The sequence below is a fragment of the Schistocerca serialis genome, chromosome 3 (assembly GCF_023864345.2).
Source record: "Schistocerca serialis cubense isolate TAMUIC-IGC-003099 chromosome 3, iqSchSeri2.2, whole genome shotgun sequence".
In the NCBI taxonomy this organism is placed as follows: domain Eukaryota; kingdom Metazoa; phylum Arthropoda; class Insecta; order Orthoptera; family Acrididae; genus Schistocerca; species Schistocerca serialis.
Window position 1 is genome coordinate 841,897,890 of NC_064640.1, and position 20,651 is coordinate 841,918,540.

Sequence of the window (20,651 nt, forward strand, 5' to 3'; positions counted from 1 at the left end):
ACGCACTGTTGGTCCAGATTGTTCCACTCCTCAATGGTGATTCAGCATAGATCCCTCAGAGTGGTTGGTGGGTCACATCGTCCATAAACAGCCTTTTTCAATCTATTCCCGGCATGTTTGATAGGGTTCGCACTTGGAGAACATACTGGCCATTCTGGTCGAGCGATGTCATTATCCTGAAAGAAGTCAATCACAAGATGTGCATGATGTGGGTGCAAATAGTTGTCCATGAAGACGAATGTCTCGCCAAAATGCTCCCAATATGGTTGCACTATCAGTCAGAGGATGGCATTCACGCATCGTACAGCCATTACGGTGCCTTCCATGTTCACCAGTGATGTATGTTGGCCCCTCATAATGCCACTCCAAAACAGCAGGGAACCTCCACCTTGTTGCACTCACTGGACAGTGTGTCTAAGGCATTCAGTCTGACCAGGTTACCTCCAAACACATCTCAGAAGATTCTCTGGTTGAAGGCATATGCGACACTCACTCATATAGAAAATGAGATGCCAATCCTGAGCAGTCCATTCAGCATGTTGTTGGGCCCATCTGTACAATACTGCACGGTGTTGTGGTTGCAAAGGTGGACCTTGCCACGGATGTCGAGAATGAAGTTGTGCATCATGCAGCCTATTGTGCACAGCTTGAGTCACAACACGACTTCCTGCGGCTGCACAAAAAGCATTATTCAACATGGTGGACTTGCTGTCAGGGATCCTCCAAGCCATAATCCATAGGTAGTGGTCATCCACTGCAGTAGTAGCCCTCGGGTGGCTGAACGAGGCATGTCATTGACAGTTCCTGTCTCTCTGTGTCTCCTCCACGTCCGAACAACATTGTTTTTGTTCACTCCGAGATGCCTGGACACTTCCCTTGTTGAGAGCCCTTTCTGGCACAAAGTAACAATGCGGACATGATCAAACTGCATTTTGACCATCTAGGCACGGTTGAACTACAGACAACACGAGCCGTGTACCTCCTTCCTGGTGGAATGAATGGAACTGATCAGCTGTCGGACCCCCTCCATCTAATAGGCACTGCTCATATTTGGTTGTGTAGATCTTTGGGCAGGTTTAGTGACATCTCCAAACAGTCAAATGGACTGTGTCTGTGATACAATATCGGCAGTCAACATCTATCTTCAGGAGTTTTGGGAACTATGGTGATGCAAAACTTTTTTTGATGCGAGTAGATGTTTTGCATCTTGGAAACTTATTCTAAAAACAAAGCAATCTATGATTAGGAGCAGGAATATGGACACTCATTCTTCCTATGCATTAGCTAAGAGCAGAAGAGGTAGAGTGTGTGAGGGAAAGGGGGTGGGGGAGGGGGAGAGAAAAGATATTGGCACGTTATACATAATCTATCACACACTACATTGTGCCACGCAGATATTGAATGTAGATATAAATGAAGTGTGAGTGTAGCAGGTATCATACGTGAACCTCTGACGATATTCTCTCGTAATATCAAATTACTTATCCAAACACACAAAACTTTTTCATTCATTTTGGATCATCTGTATCAAAAGTACCAGAATTTTAGATTATAATGTTTGAACTTAGTATACTGACTCACAAAAAGTGCCATTAGTGAAATGAAATATATTTACTTGAAGTCAAGAAATTAACTTATCATTTTTATTTAACTCATTGTTTCTATTATGGCTCATGTTGGATGGTGGTGGTGGTTAGAGTTTAACGTCCCGTGGACAACGAGGTCATTAGAGGTGGAGCTCATGCTCGGGTTAGGGAAGGATTGGGAAGGAAATCGGCTGTGCCCTTTCAAAGGAACCATCCTGGCATTTGCCTGAAGCGATTTAGGGAAATCATGGAAAACCTAAATCAGGATGGCTGGAGATGGGATTGAACTGGCGTCCTCCCGAATGCGAGTCCAGTGTGCTAACCACTGCTCATGTTGGATAAGTGAATCAAAGTGAAGAACTGGTTGGGTTGGGGTTAGGTCATTTGGGGAAGGAGACCAGACAGCGAGGTCATCAGTCTCATAAGAACTGGTACCAAATTAGTTATATGAAATAACCATCTTGTAAGATGCAAGTCAAACAGAAGACCAGCAACAAAGTAAGAAGACTCAATATTTCTGAACCTGGCAAGTATGAGAATAATAATGGTAACTATTATTCACATATAACTTATTACTCTGCCACGGATGGTATTCTGCAAAATACTTCATGTCAGAGTCAAAGACAGTACAGGTACAAGTAGAAGAGATTTTCAGTAATGTGTGTACCGTAAGTTATAAGGTTATTGAAGATTCAGTAGTGGATTGGATTTTAAGAACATGTATAACTAAGTTCAATGAGAACTACTCGCACATATCTTGAATGAATGGAAAATCAATGACAATTCTGTTCCATTGATTAAGCATTCTTTCACTAACTAAGAGAAGTTAATGGGTAAAATCTTGGAAAAATCTTATACTAAATATGTTATCAAACAGAGCAAAACCATTTCTACTCAAATTTAAAAGAAATTAGAGACCCGAGGAAGATGTTGAGCTTAAAAGAAAGACATGAAGATCAGTGTAAAATTGGACATTGACCCAGATTTTTGCATGTTGATTATCTGGAACTTGCAGAGGTGTATGACATGTTTGGCAACAGCATGAATTCTGCAATCATGAAGATTACCATGCAGAAATAAATTAATTAATAAAAACTGTACCGATGTGGTCCTGAAAATAAACTTCAAGAATTCTAAATAAATTATGGGCAGATTTGAAGGATCAATTAACTGAGATATTTAGGTGAAATGACACCAAAGAGTAGCCTGGAACAGCACATTATCAATAATAGTGTTTACGAATTGGACTAGGTGCATCACATGATGAAGAGTGTCAGTAATAAAATCCTGTACACGTGTTCTTATCCCAAGGCACATTTGTCAGACCTACAGCGTCATGTGCTTTGGAGACACTGTTTACAGAGAATGGCAACACAAATGGTCACAGATTTGTTTGATCCATGGAAAAGTTTCACAGAGATGCTGAAGAAACTAAACTGGCATATTCTTGAAGACAGATGCAAACTATCCCAAGAAACCCTACCGAAAAAGTTTCAAGAACCAACTTTAACTGATGGCTCTTGGAATATACTATAACCACTTACATATTGCTCACATGCAGATTGTGAGACAAGATGAGATTAATACAGCATGCACAGAGGCATTTAAACAATCATCCTTCCTGTGCTCCACACATGAATGGAGTCGGAAGAAACTCATAACTGGTACAATATACAGTGTGATTCACAAAGATATGCAAATATTTTAATATGTTATCCTAAAAGTAAAACTAAAGAAAAAAGTTCATATAAACATAAGTCCACAAATATTTTGTTATGGAGTTATGACTAATAAAAGATTTTGCCTGCAATTTAGCAACTCTGGTAATATGAAGCCATCACAAAACTGTATGAGGTTAAAGTAAAGCATGATTTCCACTTATTTTGTGGTTATTGGTCTAGTTAATCTAATAAAACGGGTTCCAGATGTGTATCTGCAGTAGTTTTCCAGAACATCCAGAGAAGCAAGGATTATTATACAAGTAAATTTGTTTACTTTCTATTAATAATGTAGAAATGTTTATGTCATTGTTGGCAACTGTTAGTGAGTTGTGCCAGTCATTTCTTAACTTTGAAAAGAGTTAGTTTTCTGTATTGTTCAGTGAATTGTCTGGACCTTAAAAAGCAAATTGGGTGATGTAGTAAATAAATTAAAAATTTTATGACATTAGTTATTTGGTTCTCTGGATGTTCTGGAAAACTACTGCAGATAGACGTCTGGGACATGTTTTATTAGATTCACAAAATAAATGGAAATCATGCTTTACATTAACCTCATACAGTTTTGTGATGGCTTAATATTATAGAAGTTGCTAAATTTCACACAAAATCTTTTATTAGCCATAACTTTGTAACTAAACATTTGTGGACCTATGTTTATATGAACTTTTTTCTTTAGTTTTACTTGTAGAATAACATATTAAAATATTTGCTTATCTTCAGTAATCACCCTGTATACAGCTAAGTCTGCAATAATAAGTTTATTTCAACAATGTGAAGCAAAATGTGTGGCATATTGAAGAAAACTGATGAGATATAGGCAAATTCAGACATATGGTTAAAGAAAACCTACAAGATTTTATTAAAGTGTGATTAGAAGAAGAAGAAAAGAAATACTGAAATGACTCCTGTCGGAAGAGAAAAATAGAAACTACTCACTGACAATTACACTATGCAAATATCAAACAAATAAAAAAGGATCACATAGAAATTAAAAAAGTGTGAGAAGTGAAGTAACTGTCTAAAATAGTTCTTGATAAAAAGAAAACAAATACATCTTGTACACCCTTCACTCAACTTAGGCAGTGTTTGTGAACAGAACTAGATATAGCTTTATTAAAGCAATTGAACATGATTCTGCTCATAGCAATTTATTTTATTTTATTTGCTCATATCAGTTTTGGGAATTTATGGATGAACTAAATTATTCAGTAGTGAAGGGATTGAAATTGCTGTACATTCAATAAAGAGACCAGTATTTCACTCCTCTATCATCAGTCGATTACGAAACATCACAAGTGATATAGTATTCACACAGATCTACAAAAGGTCATTCAAACCACAAAAAAAAGAAATTTACCTTTCCCTGCGCATCGACAGGGGCATCACGCTGAAGTAAAAGCTTTGCAACTTTCATGTTCCCATATTTTGCAGCGAGATGAAGTGGTGTGAAGCCTTTCTTTGTTGTAGCTGTGAGAGATGCTCCATGTTCCAATAAAACAGATGCGACCTGTACCAATTGAAAACAAGAATGGAAGTCACAGAAAGCTGTTAAAAGTGCATCAGTGATTTCAGACACAAATTTTAAGAAGAATGTAATACAAAAGTACTACAATCCCTCTGTCATAAGATGGTCATAACATAAGTTGCATTTATTTACAATTTCAAATAATATGCATTAATTAACAAAGTGTTTCACATGTCTAAACATGGAAGAAAATGTTTGAGGTAGTGAATTAAACCTAGGAATATGTTACTAAAGAGAAGCTTCTATTATTCGTTTTCAGCTGCTATTTATTTGGAAACTTCAAATGAATATTAAATATGTACTGTTAGAACTGATATTCATTTTTCTGCAGTTATTGTCACTTGTGATACTGTTATGAATTTGCAATCCCAGAGTCTAGACATTCAAGTACTCTAGTCAGTGATTGATGAATATAATTTCAATTTATCTCTGAATTTCTAAAAATTATGAGGAGGAATTATGTACCTTCAGCAGAAAACATAAATAATACAGCCAAATGACACAAGACTATGTTAGCTTTCAGAACTATTAGTTCTTTCACTGAGGAAAAGAGAGGGATAGTTTGGTAAATCTTTCAAAGAAAAGGTAGATCAATTAGTTGGGCCCAAGAGAAGGGAACATAGACTGGGAGCTCAGTAACTTGGCCTTCCCTTTTTAATCTGCCTTGAACAGTCCTCCTCTTCTTCCCAATGATGGAAAGATCTGAAAGCTATGATAGAGTTGTGTACTTTCACTTTTATGTGTATCAGTCAGTACCAATATTTATTTTACCAGCTGGATATAATTACTGATAAACGATTCAGTCTCACAGTTCAACAATTTTTATTGATTGAATTTGCTTCAGATGAAAAATTGTTTGTGTTCTTCAGCTTTCAAAACTGTATGTTCTATTCTTTTGTCTGTAATATCACTTTCTTGTAAATATTTTATAAATTTGTATGTGCAGTCTCTCAACATCAATTCAAAATATATTGTCTGTGGATGGATAGAGAAATTAATTTAAGAAACTGGATTTAACACCAGTTTGTATCTCACAACAACTTGTTGAATAGTCTCATTTGAGAATAAAGATCACTATTCTCAATCTCACATTAGGACTTAAATACATGAAGTAGCTTTACATCTTCACAGTTACTTCCAAACATAAAAGACTACTTATTATTAATGAAAACCCCTATAAATTAATAAATGAAATGGAGTGGAAATTCTCATCTGCACACACAACACCTACTAACCATTATAGGATTTATCCAAATGAATGAGAACTTCAATAACTTTTTTGGGATTGATGTTGGACTAGTATTGGAAAGTTGCAAGAAACTCCAAAAATAAGTTCCTGGGTCAGACTGTAATCTAACTGAAAACAAAAGGTGCATAGTAAAATGGTATCACGTCCAGCTGACACACACACAGATGATGGATTTCCCAAAGTTCCATTCAATTGGCTTATCAGTGTTTTGTTTCAGTTTTAGTTTGTCATCCCTTTGCACACTGAGGAATTCAGCAAACAAATTTTCAGGTGTTAAAGAAGAGCAGAAGGAAGATTAGTCATTGTGTCAACATGATTTGTATGGAGTATAAGTTGAGCCCCTGAAGGGTAGGAAAGTGGTCATGGGTATGGGTGTGGGGAGAGGAGATGGTAAATTAAATAGTCTTTTGAGGAACCATTGTAGGCTTTGACTCAAGCAATTTAAGTAAACACAGGAAACCTACATCAGAAAGTTGGGATGGTCAGACAGTAATTTTAATCCAGCTGCTCCTGAATAAAGGGCCAGTGTCTCAACCACAACATTACCACAGTTAGGATCTGATCATTCAGATACATTTAAGCAAACTGTTGATCAGTACCGTTTAATTGTATGCTATGAAGTTTTGTAAAATCATGAACCAAACTGTTTGACAGGAACCAATTACTGTATAATCCACTCACTTGTATGTCTTATCTGGCTGTTGATCAGTATGATCCTGTCAGCAGCAAATGTTCGGAGCTTTTAATACTTCTTCCAACTTTTTTGACCACTTAGATGAAAAATATCATCAGCCAAAATGAAAATCTTGAAGGATGACGTATCAGATATCACACATTATGAGCCTGATTGGATTTCTGACATACAGTCAAGTCAAGCAAAGCCTTATGAAAGTCCAACTGACAGACTGTTAAGAAGTTATTGTACAAAAACTCTCTCTCCCTCTCTCTCTCTCTCTCTCTCTCTCTCTCTCTCTCTCTCTCTCTCTCTCTGTGTGTGTGTGTGTGTGTGTGTGTGTGTGTGTGTGTGTGTGTGTGTGTGTGTGTGTGTGCGTCCATGTAGAGGGTTTGGGGTGGGGAAGGATCAAGAAAGGGATCTACCAGTAACTAGCTGGAGTTGTGACGTAATTGGCCCATTACAACTCAAAGCTTCATGTGTCATTAAAAGAAAATTTTCAATGCTTCATGTGTCATTAAAAGAAAATTTAAGAAATTACAGCAAGTTTAAAAACAGGACAAAAAAGCTTCAAAATATATAAATCTAGTCACCTACCATCATTACAGTTTAGGACGGTTCATGAGAAAATGTGTAATTTTGTGATGAAGTGTGAACCTGTTTTAAAAAGATGCCACAAGTGGTGGCAGGACACTACTCTTCCATGTGGTGCTGTAGGTGTGCAATATAGGAGAATTTATTGGCACTTCAAGTAACAGTTGTGATCAAAAACCAACCAACTGGCATATAATATAGTAGAAACATGGACTTACATCCAAAGAGTGAGACTTGCTTGTATAAACAACATAGAATGTGTCCAATAGTTGTTAGAACAGAATGGTACATCATACTATAACTGAAAATATGCATTAGAATGTATAATTCTGATGTCTCTTTGGAAATTCAGTCTATTAAGCATCTGGAAAGCCAAATCATTGTGGTTTTATTAAGCTTGATGAAGGTGTCTTCACAAAACTATGTCTGGTAAATACTCATATCTATTCCACCAGCATATTCAAAGCACATCTAGCACAATTTTGAAATACTAGTATCTAATAAAATGAGGATATGTATAAATGGGGTCTTGAGGAGTCTTAGGCAGTGAAAATGAAATGTTTTGATGTTCATGGGGAAAGAGGGAGCAGGTGGGTGGTAGGGAGACAGACTTAAACCAGTTTGAACTTCACATTTATTTAAAACTATACCAATTTCAGTGCAGGAAAATCAAGCATGTACTCCAACACACAAATTGTGGGTGTAGCTAGTTTTGTACTGCTTAGTCTTCTCAGCACTTAAGTGATATATTTGTACTGATGAGTGAAAATCACTGATAACCACCATTCACAGGACATTGAGTGCACCATTCAAATTAACTAGCAATATTAATTATCAGTGGATGAGGCAGGGCAAGTCACAGCACTGAAAAGAAAATCGCAATTGATGAAAGTTTTTAGCCAAATATTTTGATGTTTGAGATATGTGGCAGTATGGAGTTGCAGTGAACTGATTTAATAATGGACATGTATGTATACTTTAAACTGGATACAGATAAATGTGCTTCCTACTTGAAACTGCTTTTGATTGATTCTAATCTTTACAGGAGCTGGGGTACAATGACATTTTATGCTATATCATACATTTTATAAGTAACTAAACATATTATTTTATAGAAAATATCATTTCCAGCTGTGTATGAGCTGCATACAAACATTTTTTCTGTAGCTGTGTGAACACAATCCTAGGCTATTTGTGTTAAGTGGTACTTGCAACTTAAACTTTGCATGCATTTCTTTTTAACACTCTGACTTATGATCAAAAATTCAATTATTGTAAAGAAAGAATTGTCAATGGGGGAACAGATGGTTTATTTTAGAATACTTGTAAGTTACTGAACATGAATATAACTAACTACTGAAGTGCATGTTCTTTATGCAGTAATCTTGAAATGCCAAGTGACAATGTAGAACTTTTTATGTAATTTTGAGTTTAAGGAATATGATGTCTGTGCATTACACTATGTCACATAAAATTTAGCTCTACTATACACACAATAAATACTGTGTAATCATGACCTACAACTGAATCTGAAGATTAACAAGAAATCATGTTTAATCAGGTTAGTATGTCTTCTATTGTAATCATATTTCTGTATTATATGTGACAAAATGGGGAATAATATCATTAAACTTTAAATATACAGAAGTTGAGATGACAACATTATAGAATATCTTAAAATATGCATAGTAAACAAAACTTATAAACTGTACTATATGTGGAACCTTGTTCAAAGAGCTTCGAATTTTCAATAATTTATCATTTAAGAATGCAAATTTTGGGTCTATTAACCCACTTATAGCATGGTAGAGGTGGTGAAAGGGTTGCTTTGTAGACAATGTAGTTTCATAGATATAAGAAGAATTGAAAATCCGCTCAACTAAGTAATAGCTTTTAAAAAAAATCATATCAACACAAGCCCACAAATTAAAGTTACATTCATTGAGAAGCCTACCTGTTAAAACTGTGGTATACAGTATCTGTCTCCAAAATCATACTTTCACTACACTCTAAAACACACATAAGTAGTTGAGGGTACTTCGAATACCGCAACCATTTCCTCCCTTTCCCACTCCATTTACTAATGGTGTTTTGGATGAAAAACTCTCAGTATCTGGTCTCAATATGAGTCCAAACTTCACCTTCCAATCTAACCTAGACCTTGGACAATGCTACAGATCAGTCTGTCACCACAACCTATGTTCCCAAAACTAATACAGATGTAAAAGAAATATTGCAGTGTTCACCTTCTTTCTGTTTGCATGCATATGAACTCATGTAGCACATCAATGTCGCATTACAGGACAAAACTAAAATCCTAGTCTTGTGCAGAATTTTAGGTCACATTTTTCAGTATGATTTGTCAGAAAGTGTCCAATACTATAAATAGAATTACTTTTGAATGCATTATGGGAACAGCAGTGATCAATGTCTTGTAAATAATTACTATTAAAAACAGTCTCGATCACGATTTATTTTATAAGGTGACCGGTTTCGACCACTACTGTGGTCATCTTCAGACCATTGAGTGGAAACCCCTTTCTGTTCAACAGAAAGGGGTTTCCACTCAATGGTCTGAAGATGACCACAGTAGTGGTCGAAACCGGTCACCTTATAAAATAAATCGTGATCAAGACTGTTTTTAATAGTAACTATAAATAGAAGCCACAAAGTCCTACAAGAAGTTGAAAAAACCAAAACAAAAACATAAGATACAACGCATTTGGGAGGACGACGGTTCAATCCTGCGTCCGGCCATCCTGATTTAGGTTTTCCGTGATTTCCCTAAATCGCTCCAGGCAAATGCCGGGATGGTTCCTTTCAAAGGGCACGGCTGACTTCCTTCCCCGTCCTTCTCTAATCCAATGAGACCAATGACCTCGCTGTCTGGTCTCCTTCCCCAAAAAAACAACCAACCACAAGATACGTTACACTTACATACTTATTTCATTTCCTTTAACATATTTCCCTTTTCATTCATATAGTTGCCCTAATGCTAAGCCAGCTGTTAAAAACACTCTTGGGACCATTTATTATAAACAGCCTTCAATTACTGTGTCACATCTTCATCAGAATTTGTTAAACATCTTCCTTTCAATTTTAATTTTAGCTATGAAGAGAATAGAAACTGACCAGTGTATGGTTGGATAATTATGGCAGATGACTGATGCAGTAATATCATAAAATGCAAACTTTCTCACCCAGGAACATCACACTTATTAAAATAATCTGCATATTATGCCACGGTTGAAGAATTTTCACTAGAATTTCAGTTACATTTTATGCTGAACACACTGTAGAATGAGACCCCCTTCTGGCACACATTTATAGAGAATATCTCAAATAGCAATTAGTCCTGCATGAAAGGAAATGAGCAAAGATCACTTCTGTTCACAAAAAGGGTAAAGTATTGGATGCAAGAAATTACAGGCCGATACCACAGATGATAATCAGTTGCAGGATCCTAGAGCATAGTCTAAGCACAAAAATTATAATGAAATCTTCTCTAAAAAATTTGGCATGGATTCAGCAAAAACCAATTATATGCAACACAGCTATCTGTTACATATGTGATATCATGCAAACAGTAGGCAATGGTAAACACGTAGATCCTATTTTCCCAGGTAATCAAAAGGTACTTTACATGCTACCACACCATACAATTGTACAGTTGTACAGATCATATTCACAGATATATGGTAGACTCAATGAATATTTAACTGATAGCAACCAGTACATTATACTAAACTGTGACCATACAACAGGACTGAAAGTACATTGGTTGTGCTCCACAGCAGGGTTCTAGGACTTCCAATGTTCTCAATATATGCATATAACTTGTCAGATAGGATAAGCAGCATCAATAGATTGTCTGGTGTCATCTACAATAAATTATCATCATGTAAGGAAATTTGAAAAGGTTTTGATAAAATTTCCACTCGATATAGGATAGCTCTCTTTAAATGTACATAAATATGAGATAAAGCTCAGCAAATGTACAGAAAACAAGATAATATCTGATTACAAGGTTAGTCATGAATGTCTTCTGCAGATCAAATTATAAATATGAAGACTGGAAATGGAAAAATGTCCTGTGTAAAATCTGACATTTTTCAGGAAAACTGTAATGAGATGGAGCAGAGTTTGTAGCTAAGAACAGCACAACAAGAAATGGAGATCAGCTGCCACGCTGTCATATGAAGACAACACAACACCCAGTTTCTGAGCAGAGAAAATCCCCAACCCAGCTGGGAATCGAACGTGGGCCCGTAGGATGGCAATCCGTCACGCTGAGCACTCAGCTATCGGGATGGACGGCAGCTATGTGACATACAGCTTGGTCATTCAGGCTCTGAATCACAATGCTTTGCCTGAGGCTCTGCCTCTGCCCTGCCAAAGTATCAGAGAGGGAATTCCATTTCCTACAACACTTGGTGTGGTGTAGTCTGATGCATTCACCATGGAGCAGCTATGCTGGGCCAGCACAACAGGGTTGGGAAGTATGAGCCATCTCTTGAGGTGGCAGCCAGGGCAGAGGCATCTGTTCAGCACTATTACCTTCATACTGTGCCAGATATCAGCAGTCTTGGTACCACTGAACAATGTATTTATTTTACTTGCCATTGATGCTACTATCTTCAAAATCCAATGATTGTAGACAAACAGCAATAAAGAAGTTCTTGTATTTATGAACTGTCTTCCACTGCTGTGCCTCCATACATATTCAGCAGACAACTGCCACCCAAATCCAGCCATAATGCTACACCCATTATAATAGGTGTTAGAAGAAGTACTGAAGGTGAAGATGGTCAAGCAGAAGACAGCAGCTAGTTACGTGGTACTGCACCGGGGTCATTTTGTGCAGCAGTATACGTAAGTGCTTAATTTAAAGTTTGTTTGGGGGCTATATGATTGTTTCTATACCCTTTCTTCTTCCTTTCCATTTTGTTTTGCAGTATGGATGAACAAGTTTTGCCTCACGATGTGATTCAGCATCTGATAGATCAGGTAACTTAGTATGAGACAGAATTAAGATGACTAAGGGAGGAAAAGAGGGAACAGTCATATCGTAGTGCAATTATCCTTAGTACTAACACTACTTTGTTGGTCACTCCATTTTCTGGGAAATCAGGGGAAGATTTCTTTGTGTTTTTTGATAATTTAAATACAGCCACTAGTTGGGAAATTGGACCTCAGGGAAAAATTGGTAGATGGATATAAAAGGGAAATAAACTGAGATACTAACATGAGCTGCTTAATGGGATATTTCAGAAACATAGGCAATCAGTAAAGATATTTGCTAACCACATTGGCAAAATTAATATCAGTGTATATTAGCTTACTGAAGATGATAATGTGAATATAGGTATATAACAGGAAGCTGAGCAGAGAGCACTTGACGCATTTTTATGGGGTTTATGGCCAGAAATCACACACAGAATTCATATGCAATGCCAAAAGTCTCTGAATGAAGCAAAAGAAATCATGGTAGCACTGATGGAGATTGATGTGGTCACCAAGCCACAGGTAAATAAGGAAATATTTAATACACATACCAAATGTCTTAGATGAGGTCATAGAGGTCAAATAGCAGGGAACAACAGTGTCAGGCATATAAACATTTTGGATATTCTAACTGCAACTGCAAGAACAGAAGTTCACAGAGACAAGGAAAGTGGTCACAGGGTGGACCTCATACGCCACCATTAAATCATGCAGAGGATGGTATGTCCACAGTACAACACTCCAAGTAAGGGCTAGAACAGGGCACCTCTGAGCGCAATCAGCGGCAGACTTTTTTATGACCAGTTATGTACAAATGTTCATTAGATACTGTATCTCAAGTATTTGTGCCAAGTAGGAAATTTTGGAGATTTTTAGTAAGATCTTATGGGACCAACCTGCTGAGGTCATCGGTTCCTATGCCAAGTAGGAATATACTTGGTAAAGTAGAACTGAATCCATCATACTGGAAATTAATCGTTTTAGGTGGGGGTTCAAATTGATTCATTCAATTTAGCAGAGCTGCGATTCTCAGTGGGGATAGGTAACTTATACATTTATATAGAAGTTCTACGTATGGCTGGCAGTGGTTACAAAGCTCTACTTGGTTTAGATTTCCTAGATGCGCATCATGAGAAATTTGATTTGGAATGGCATATAGTAGAATTGGATGGAGTTACAGCTGGAAAACCATTACTGTCGCAAGGGATGCCTGACACATTGTGAGGGCCGCCTAAACTGGGTACCATGGTCCTTAACCTCAACTTATGGGATATCATAGCAAAAGGTAGTTGAAAATTAATCTGGGCTCATTTAGGAACTGATCTGTTATTGTTGAGACTTTGTATGAGAATGAAGACTTAGGTAAACCACAATATTTGGCTATGTCTGAGAAATTGGTGGTAGCAGAGTTGTGCTTGTCAGTACTGATCCTTGTGAAATAAAGCTATCATGTTGTAACTTGATAAGAATTATTCAACTACTGAGAAAGAAATGCTAGCATACGGAGTAACATATTTCTGATGTTATTTATATAGATGACATGTTAGAGTAATAACCAACCAAACATGTGGCCCTCAAATAGTTACTAGGACTTAAAGATCCAGCTAGTAGATTAACTAGAAGGGAGTTATGTTTTAGTGAGTTTGATTTTGATGTAATACACTGTCCAAATAGATTGCACACAAATGTTGTGGTATGGATAGTGTCTTCACTGACTGCACATGGTACATCTCTGTGGAGGACATATTCAAATTGGCCTCTGTCAGACGCTGCTATAGAGGGCCTACCACACACTGCCAGGTGGCACTAAACACACCAAAGAAGGACAACATCACCTCACTGTCTGCAATTGGGATTGGTTTTTGCATCTTAGCTGCTGCACTCAGAGTTCCACCTCAGATTATCTCCAGATTTCATCAGACTACTCTCAGATCATGCCAAGTGTACAAACAACAGTGCAATAAGATCTTACAAAGCTAGTTAGACTACACAAACCCAGTGCAACAGTATTGCTACTCCAACTGCTAGTGACTATTGAAAACCAGTACCAGTGGAACACAGAGAGAGACTGCAGAGACACTACAGGATACAAAGTTATGTATGCTTTATACAGATTACATTGTAAAGAAATACATGTCATTTTAATCATTCTATAGTGTTTGATGTGTTCTAATGTGTTCATCATGATGGACACAAAAACACAGCTGGTATAAGTCACAAAATACGCACCAAGGAATTGTGTAGTAGGGATGCATAGGAACCGAAGAAAGTGGAATGCAATGACCTAGATAACCTGTAGTTTACCAGACAGCCACAATTCAGCATGGAAGATGGAGTGCTGTACAGGAAGATGGGATGTGAGCTAAACATAATAGTGCCAGTAAAATTACAGAATGAAGTGTTGAGGCAGGCCCATGATTAATTCTAGGTAGACACACTGATCATACAGCAACAGAATACAGAGTAGCACAACATTACTGGTGGATGGCATATAGACATAACATCAATGATTATATCAAGAATTGTTTCCCAATATCCACAAAGGATGGAACTCAGTCACCAAAAGATTATGTTACAAAGGTTACCAAAGGCTGATTAACCATTTCAGATGATCAGCGTGGATGTTCTCAGACCATTTGCTCAAACACCTTGAAGAAACCATTATTTACTAACAACAATCAGTCATTTTTCACATATTGTTTCCATGACCGCCATACCTGACTAGCACACAGTATCAGTGGAACATGTGAAGGTCAATCATTGTAGACCAAAGTTCACATTGGAAACAGTAATAACACACCAAGGAATGAATTTTTTGTCTGATGTAATAATGTAGTTACAACAGGTATTGTGCATTAAGAAACTTAGGACCAGTGTATTGCACCCACAAGGAAATGGTCAAACAGAAAGGTTCCATCAAATTATAGCAAAAATGTTAAATTACTACATTAACTCTCAGCACAATGACTGGAATACCTTGCATCCACATGTCATAGGAACAAAGAATTCAAAAAGAGCAAAGCAGTATCCCCTTACAAGGCTACAAAAGCCAGAAGATGTCTTCTCCTTTTGAGCTTTTTAAGTAGAAGGGAGTGGCTAGATTCTGGCAGTCCAATCTTGAAAACTATTTTCGGTACAGCCAATGCAGAGGACCAAGATAAGATAAATAAGGCTTTAAAACAAGTACAAGCAGATGTAGAAGGCAGCCTGGGAACAGTAAACCTAGTTACTATGCTGCTCACCAGCAAGGAAAAGGACAGAGCAAACAATACCAGACAGCTATGCATCTTGGCTGCAATGCTAATGTCCCATGTCTAGACATTATCAGACAACACTAATCATGCTTTGGGCATATGTAAGGACTATTTGGATAACGTAGATACCAGGTTAATGGCTGCAAGGCTATTCAGCACCCTCACTGACAGCATAACTGATGCACATACAAAAATCACCGAACTACATGAAGACCTGTTACATGCTGTTCATAGTCATTTCACACTGATACTACAACCTCCATTTTAGTTATTGGAAGGCTTACATAAGGTTCGAGCAGAGTTACCTGCACCATTAGAGTTGCTAACAGCAGTTGGGGGGAAAAAAAAAATTACTATTTCACGATATGGCCAATGTCATGAGAACTGAAAATTCAAATACAAATACTATTAACTTGCAGAGACTGCAGATCGAAGTGTTATGCCGTCCACACTTACCCAGCAGCCTGGGACATTTTGAAAACAATTGTACATCTGAAAGTACACAAAGTACTAATGGTCACCCCAAACAAAGAGAACCACACATTGCTTTTGACTCAGAAATAACTGTGCTGCTGAACTGGGCCAATCAGCATCTGCCCTACATAATGGTTACACCGTGTCCATAGGTTGTGCAAGTTCACCTTGTTCCATACCCAGAAATCTGGAACAGAATGTCCTGAAGAGATAATCACAGACGAAACAGAATTCTTGCAAAGAGTAGGTCTGCATTCATTATACTCTGTGTTAAACTAAATGAGTATTATTTTTACTTGGCACACACTGATAGAATTACAGGGTCAAGGGCTATTGACCGACACACCCAACACAATATTTCTGGAGCAACTTTTCAATTATCCACCACATCACTGGAACCACCAACCTAAATACCACCCACACATTAATATACCTACCTGACATACCTTTAGGCATCCTACCAGCTGAAAACCTGACTTACCTGAATAATACTTCAGATCCAACCCTACTCTCCTCCCTAGATCAGATGTTAGCCACACAAAATGGCCAAGTATCAATGTAGCAACTTCTAGTCCATGTAAAACAATATCATAAGAATATCAACACCAACTCATAACTATAGCAACCTTGACTTCAGCTACCTACATGGTTTTAGCTGTAGTAGGTACTGCTCACTATCATTTTAAGCTGAAAGTTGCCCACATTACATCCCCAACAGCCTTTAACCTCTGCATTTAAATCAGTAATGGCAGCAACAACCAGAAACAGAACTAACTGCAGACAAAAACTCCATGTGTGAGCCAAGAGCTTGCAAGGTTGAACAGATGTGTAAATAGTGAAAAGCACCAACCAACTATCACAGTGAGTGAAGTAGGGGACATGAAATGCAAATACTCGTAAATAAATCAGTGCTTCTGCTGCAGCCAGTTTTCAATGGATATCCAGAGACCAAATTTTTCTTAGGAGAAAGGAATTGTAATAGGATGGGCAGTAGTAGAGCTTGGATGAAGAACAGAGCAACAAGAAACAGACATTGTCCACTGCCAGTTGTCACCTTGCTTGATCAGCACACCTTAGCAGAAGCAAGATGCTTTTGTGAGACTGTTCTAAGTTTTAATGCCCTGGGGCCTGCTATCGAGAAGTAACTCCTGCTTGACTAACTGCCATATGCCAACACCTGCTGCCGATTACTACAGCCACTGCGGACATTGCCTCTGCTCCAGATTGTTCAGCATGACATACAGAACACACTTACTATCATGAAGTCAGCTAGCAGAAGGTGCATTTAAACTCCAGCCAGAAAAGCAATCATTGTCAAATAGTTGGGCAGCAATGGGATGTACAGCCTATGTTGTTCAGTGCCATATCAACAACACTGCCATCTCTACCAGTACCAAAGTCCAGGCTGCCAGCTGAGCATCTGGGTCTTTGGGCACTCTGCCATCTTCTTGGGACTACATTGTTAGGGTCTAGCCATTCCCACCCCTGCTGAGGTGTCAATGAGAGACTTCAATATCCCACACTAATAGGCATGGCACAGCTCAACGTATTCACTGCAGAGCAGCTATGCCAGGCTGGTATGATATGGGCCAGGAAATGCAAGCCACAGTGAAGGGGTCTGCTCAGCATTATTGCCTTCATATCATTCTAGAGGTCAGAACTATGGGTGCCACTGAACAATGTATTTGCTTCACTCACCACCAATGCTGGTAGCTTCAAAGTCCAATAACCACAACTTCCTAGCAGATTAAAACTGTCTGCCAGACTGGGACACGAACTTCAGAATTTGGCCTTTCATGGCCAATTGCTTTACCAACTAAGTTAGTACGACTTATGACCTGTCCTTGTAGCTCTACTTCTACCAATACATCATCTCCTATCTTACAAAGTTGAGAGAATTTCTCCTGCAATACTTGTGAGACTAGCACTCCTGGAAGAAAGGATATTGTGGAAGCTGGCGTAGTCATAGAATGGGTGATTGTTTCCAGAATGAATTTTCACTCTGCAAGTGGAGTGTACACAGTACTCAAATCTGGGACCTGTGGGCAAGTACAGAAATCCAAGACTACTGTTTTAATCAATAGAACTGGAGTTGACAAAAACCACTTCTCATATATGATAAAATTTGGACCTCTAGGAGGAAGCACAGCTGTGCACAAATGTTATGCCTCATTGACTTAACACTTGTTTGAAAGTTTTATTCATGGTTTGACACACAGATCAAAACTAAGGACATGCAACAGAGTACTGAGAGCACAATAGCACTGAAAATGTATTTTGGTTGAAAGTGGCATTTAGAATGTTTTCTTTGTTGTATTTAGAGGTAATACTAAAAAGATATACAAAATGGGTCCAGTACTAGATATGGCTCATGGAAGACTTGTGGTGGAAGGATTCTGGAAAATAGCTGTGGACCTGCAAAGGAAACTGCAAACAAGGAACTAGAGTGACCAGTTCTAGAGTATCATCTCAGTGCTTGTAGTCTTTATTAAGTAGGTGTGACAACAGTCACGGAAAAAATTGAGAGATGAATTGCTAGGATCATAAAAGGTCAGTATAGCTGATATAGAATTGTAAGAGAGATGTTATGGAAATTGGAATACGAAGAATGGCAATGTAGTTCTCACAAAATCCTGTTGGCTTAATTTAGAGAACCAGTATTCATGGAAGCTGTGTGATCATTCTACTGCTGACATTACTTGCACTATACAGTAGTTTGAAGATTGTATATGGAGTAGTTTTCATCTTCACCTGTCAATGAAGTGACACTGCTTACCCTCAATACAATAGCTGCCCTCTTCTCAGGGGATATAATTATTACATTAATGTGGAAGAAAAGTCAGTGCATCAATTTTGCATTTTACCTTTCTTCTCATTTATTATTATTTTCGATAATTCCATTTTGAGGGAGCAATTAAACTTGAGTAGTCATGAGTTCTTCTTCTTTCTTCATTCTTCCCAAGTTCTCTTCGTATGTTCACTGTGTTCTCTCTCGCGTTTTTCTAACCATCTTTTTTCCGTTCTGTTCTTCATATGTTCTTGTTTAAGTGTGTGTTTCTTCACATTTATTTCAAACAATTTTGATCTCTCTTATAATATAATTTCTAGGGAGATGAGGAAATGGCATAATCTCTGTTTAAAAGGAAGTTTATTTTGCTTTGTTGATCATATATCTTTAGCATAGTATTTCTCCTATATGTATTTCATAGGTACTTTCTGTGGCAAACACAACAAACAAAAATTAGTGTAATCAAATATACCAATTAAAATTGTATACCATGTCGGGACTCTTCGAAAGTTTCAAAATGGTATCTACTCCACTACAGAAGAGAAGATCCATTCTGCAAAGAGCTGCTTTGCTGTGGCTAAGCTGTTTCTTGTACAGATTGTACAATAGCTAACAATAGGGAAAAAGTTGTGGAAGCAGTGGAAGGCATCTATAAATGTTTGTAAAGTTGAAGAGTTGAATCAGAAACACAGAAAATACTGAAAATAATGACACTCCAGAAGTAATCTCAGAAGATATGCTTACAGCCATATGAAGTGTAAAGAAAGCAAAGATTCATGAAGAGGATGGTGTTGGAAAATACGTCATTAAAACTACAGAAAAAATAATGCATATGAAACTTACAAAATTATCCATAGGATCTATGTAGAGGATGAGAATGCCCCAAAACTAGTACAATGCTGTAGCAGTTCTGCTTGATGGAAATGCAACATACAAGATACAAGAAACTATAAACCTGTCAATTATTTTACACTTTGACTTTCTTCCATTTTCATCACACCTGTATCAACACAAACACACCACAACACATCATTGCCAAGACGCATGACAGATACACATTCGATGTATTATACCAGGGTAGGAAGATGGAGTCCATCCCAATACATAAGGTCATTCTACAAAACCTATGGCATGACTAGCTAGTTTAAGGTTCAAATTAATTATTATAAACTTTGCTTACATTTATAATTTGCACAATACATAAACATTCAAAGTACTTTTGTCAACTACAGCTGGTTACTCTACTTGTAAACGGAGCACAAAAATCCCAATTGGTCAAATACCTACAAAAAAGGGTTTCACTTCTCTAATCCTGCCATTTGATGCATAGATAAAATTTAAGAACAAAAAGACTGCCATGAAAGTGTAGCTTTATGGTTATAAGAATACTGTGTCTTTTGATAATGTCCACCACTGAAGTCCTCTGTGAAAAACTTTAAAAAATTAGAACAGATATGCAACAGCTTTTTTATTTCTGTTCTATTGTTTCCAAGCTTTTTTTCAATGGTCTGCTGCATTCACTTTCTTTCTTTTTTTTTGTTGAGTATATGCTTGATCTGTTGTGAACATGTGTGTTCATTAATGTTTGACCCTACGGCATTTCATCAAGATGGGTATTATTTCAGGCTATGTGGTGATTATGGCCTTATTCACCCTCATGTGTCAGTCTCTGTCACTGCTGAACCAGCACACTGGTCGTGCTGACTTTACAGCAGACTCTTAATGCAAGTTTGCAGAGAACTTAGACTGACTATAAAGTCGCAACTTAGTATTCATAATGACT

The 20,651-nt window shown here is 37.5% G+C and overlaps 1 protein-coding gene across 1 annotated transcript in view; it reads right to left on the reverse strand.

The window, feature by feature from the left end:
• LOC126471256 (ankyrin-3-like) overlaps nucleotides 1–20,651 on the reverse strand; it is a 636,759-nt gene that overhangs the window by 233,136 nt on the left and 382,972 nt on the right. The window contains exon 11 of the mRNA XM_050099375.1: nucleotides 4,665–4,814. Within this exon, the coding sequence (XP_049955332.1) occupies nucleotides 4,665–4,814 (150 nt within the window). The remainder of the gene's footprint in view (nucleotides 1–4,664; nucleotides 4,815–20,651) is intronic.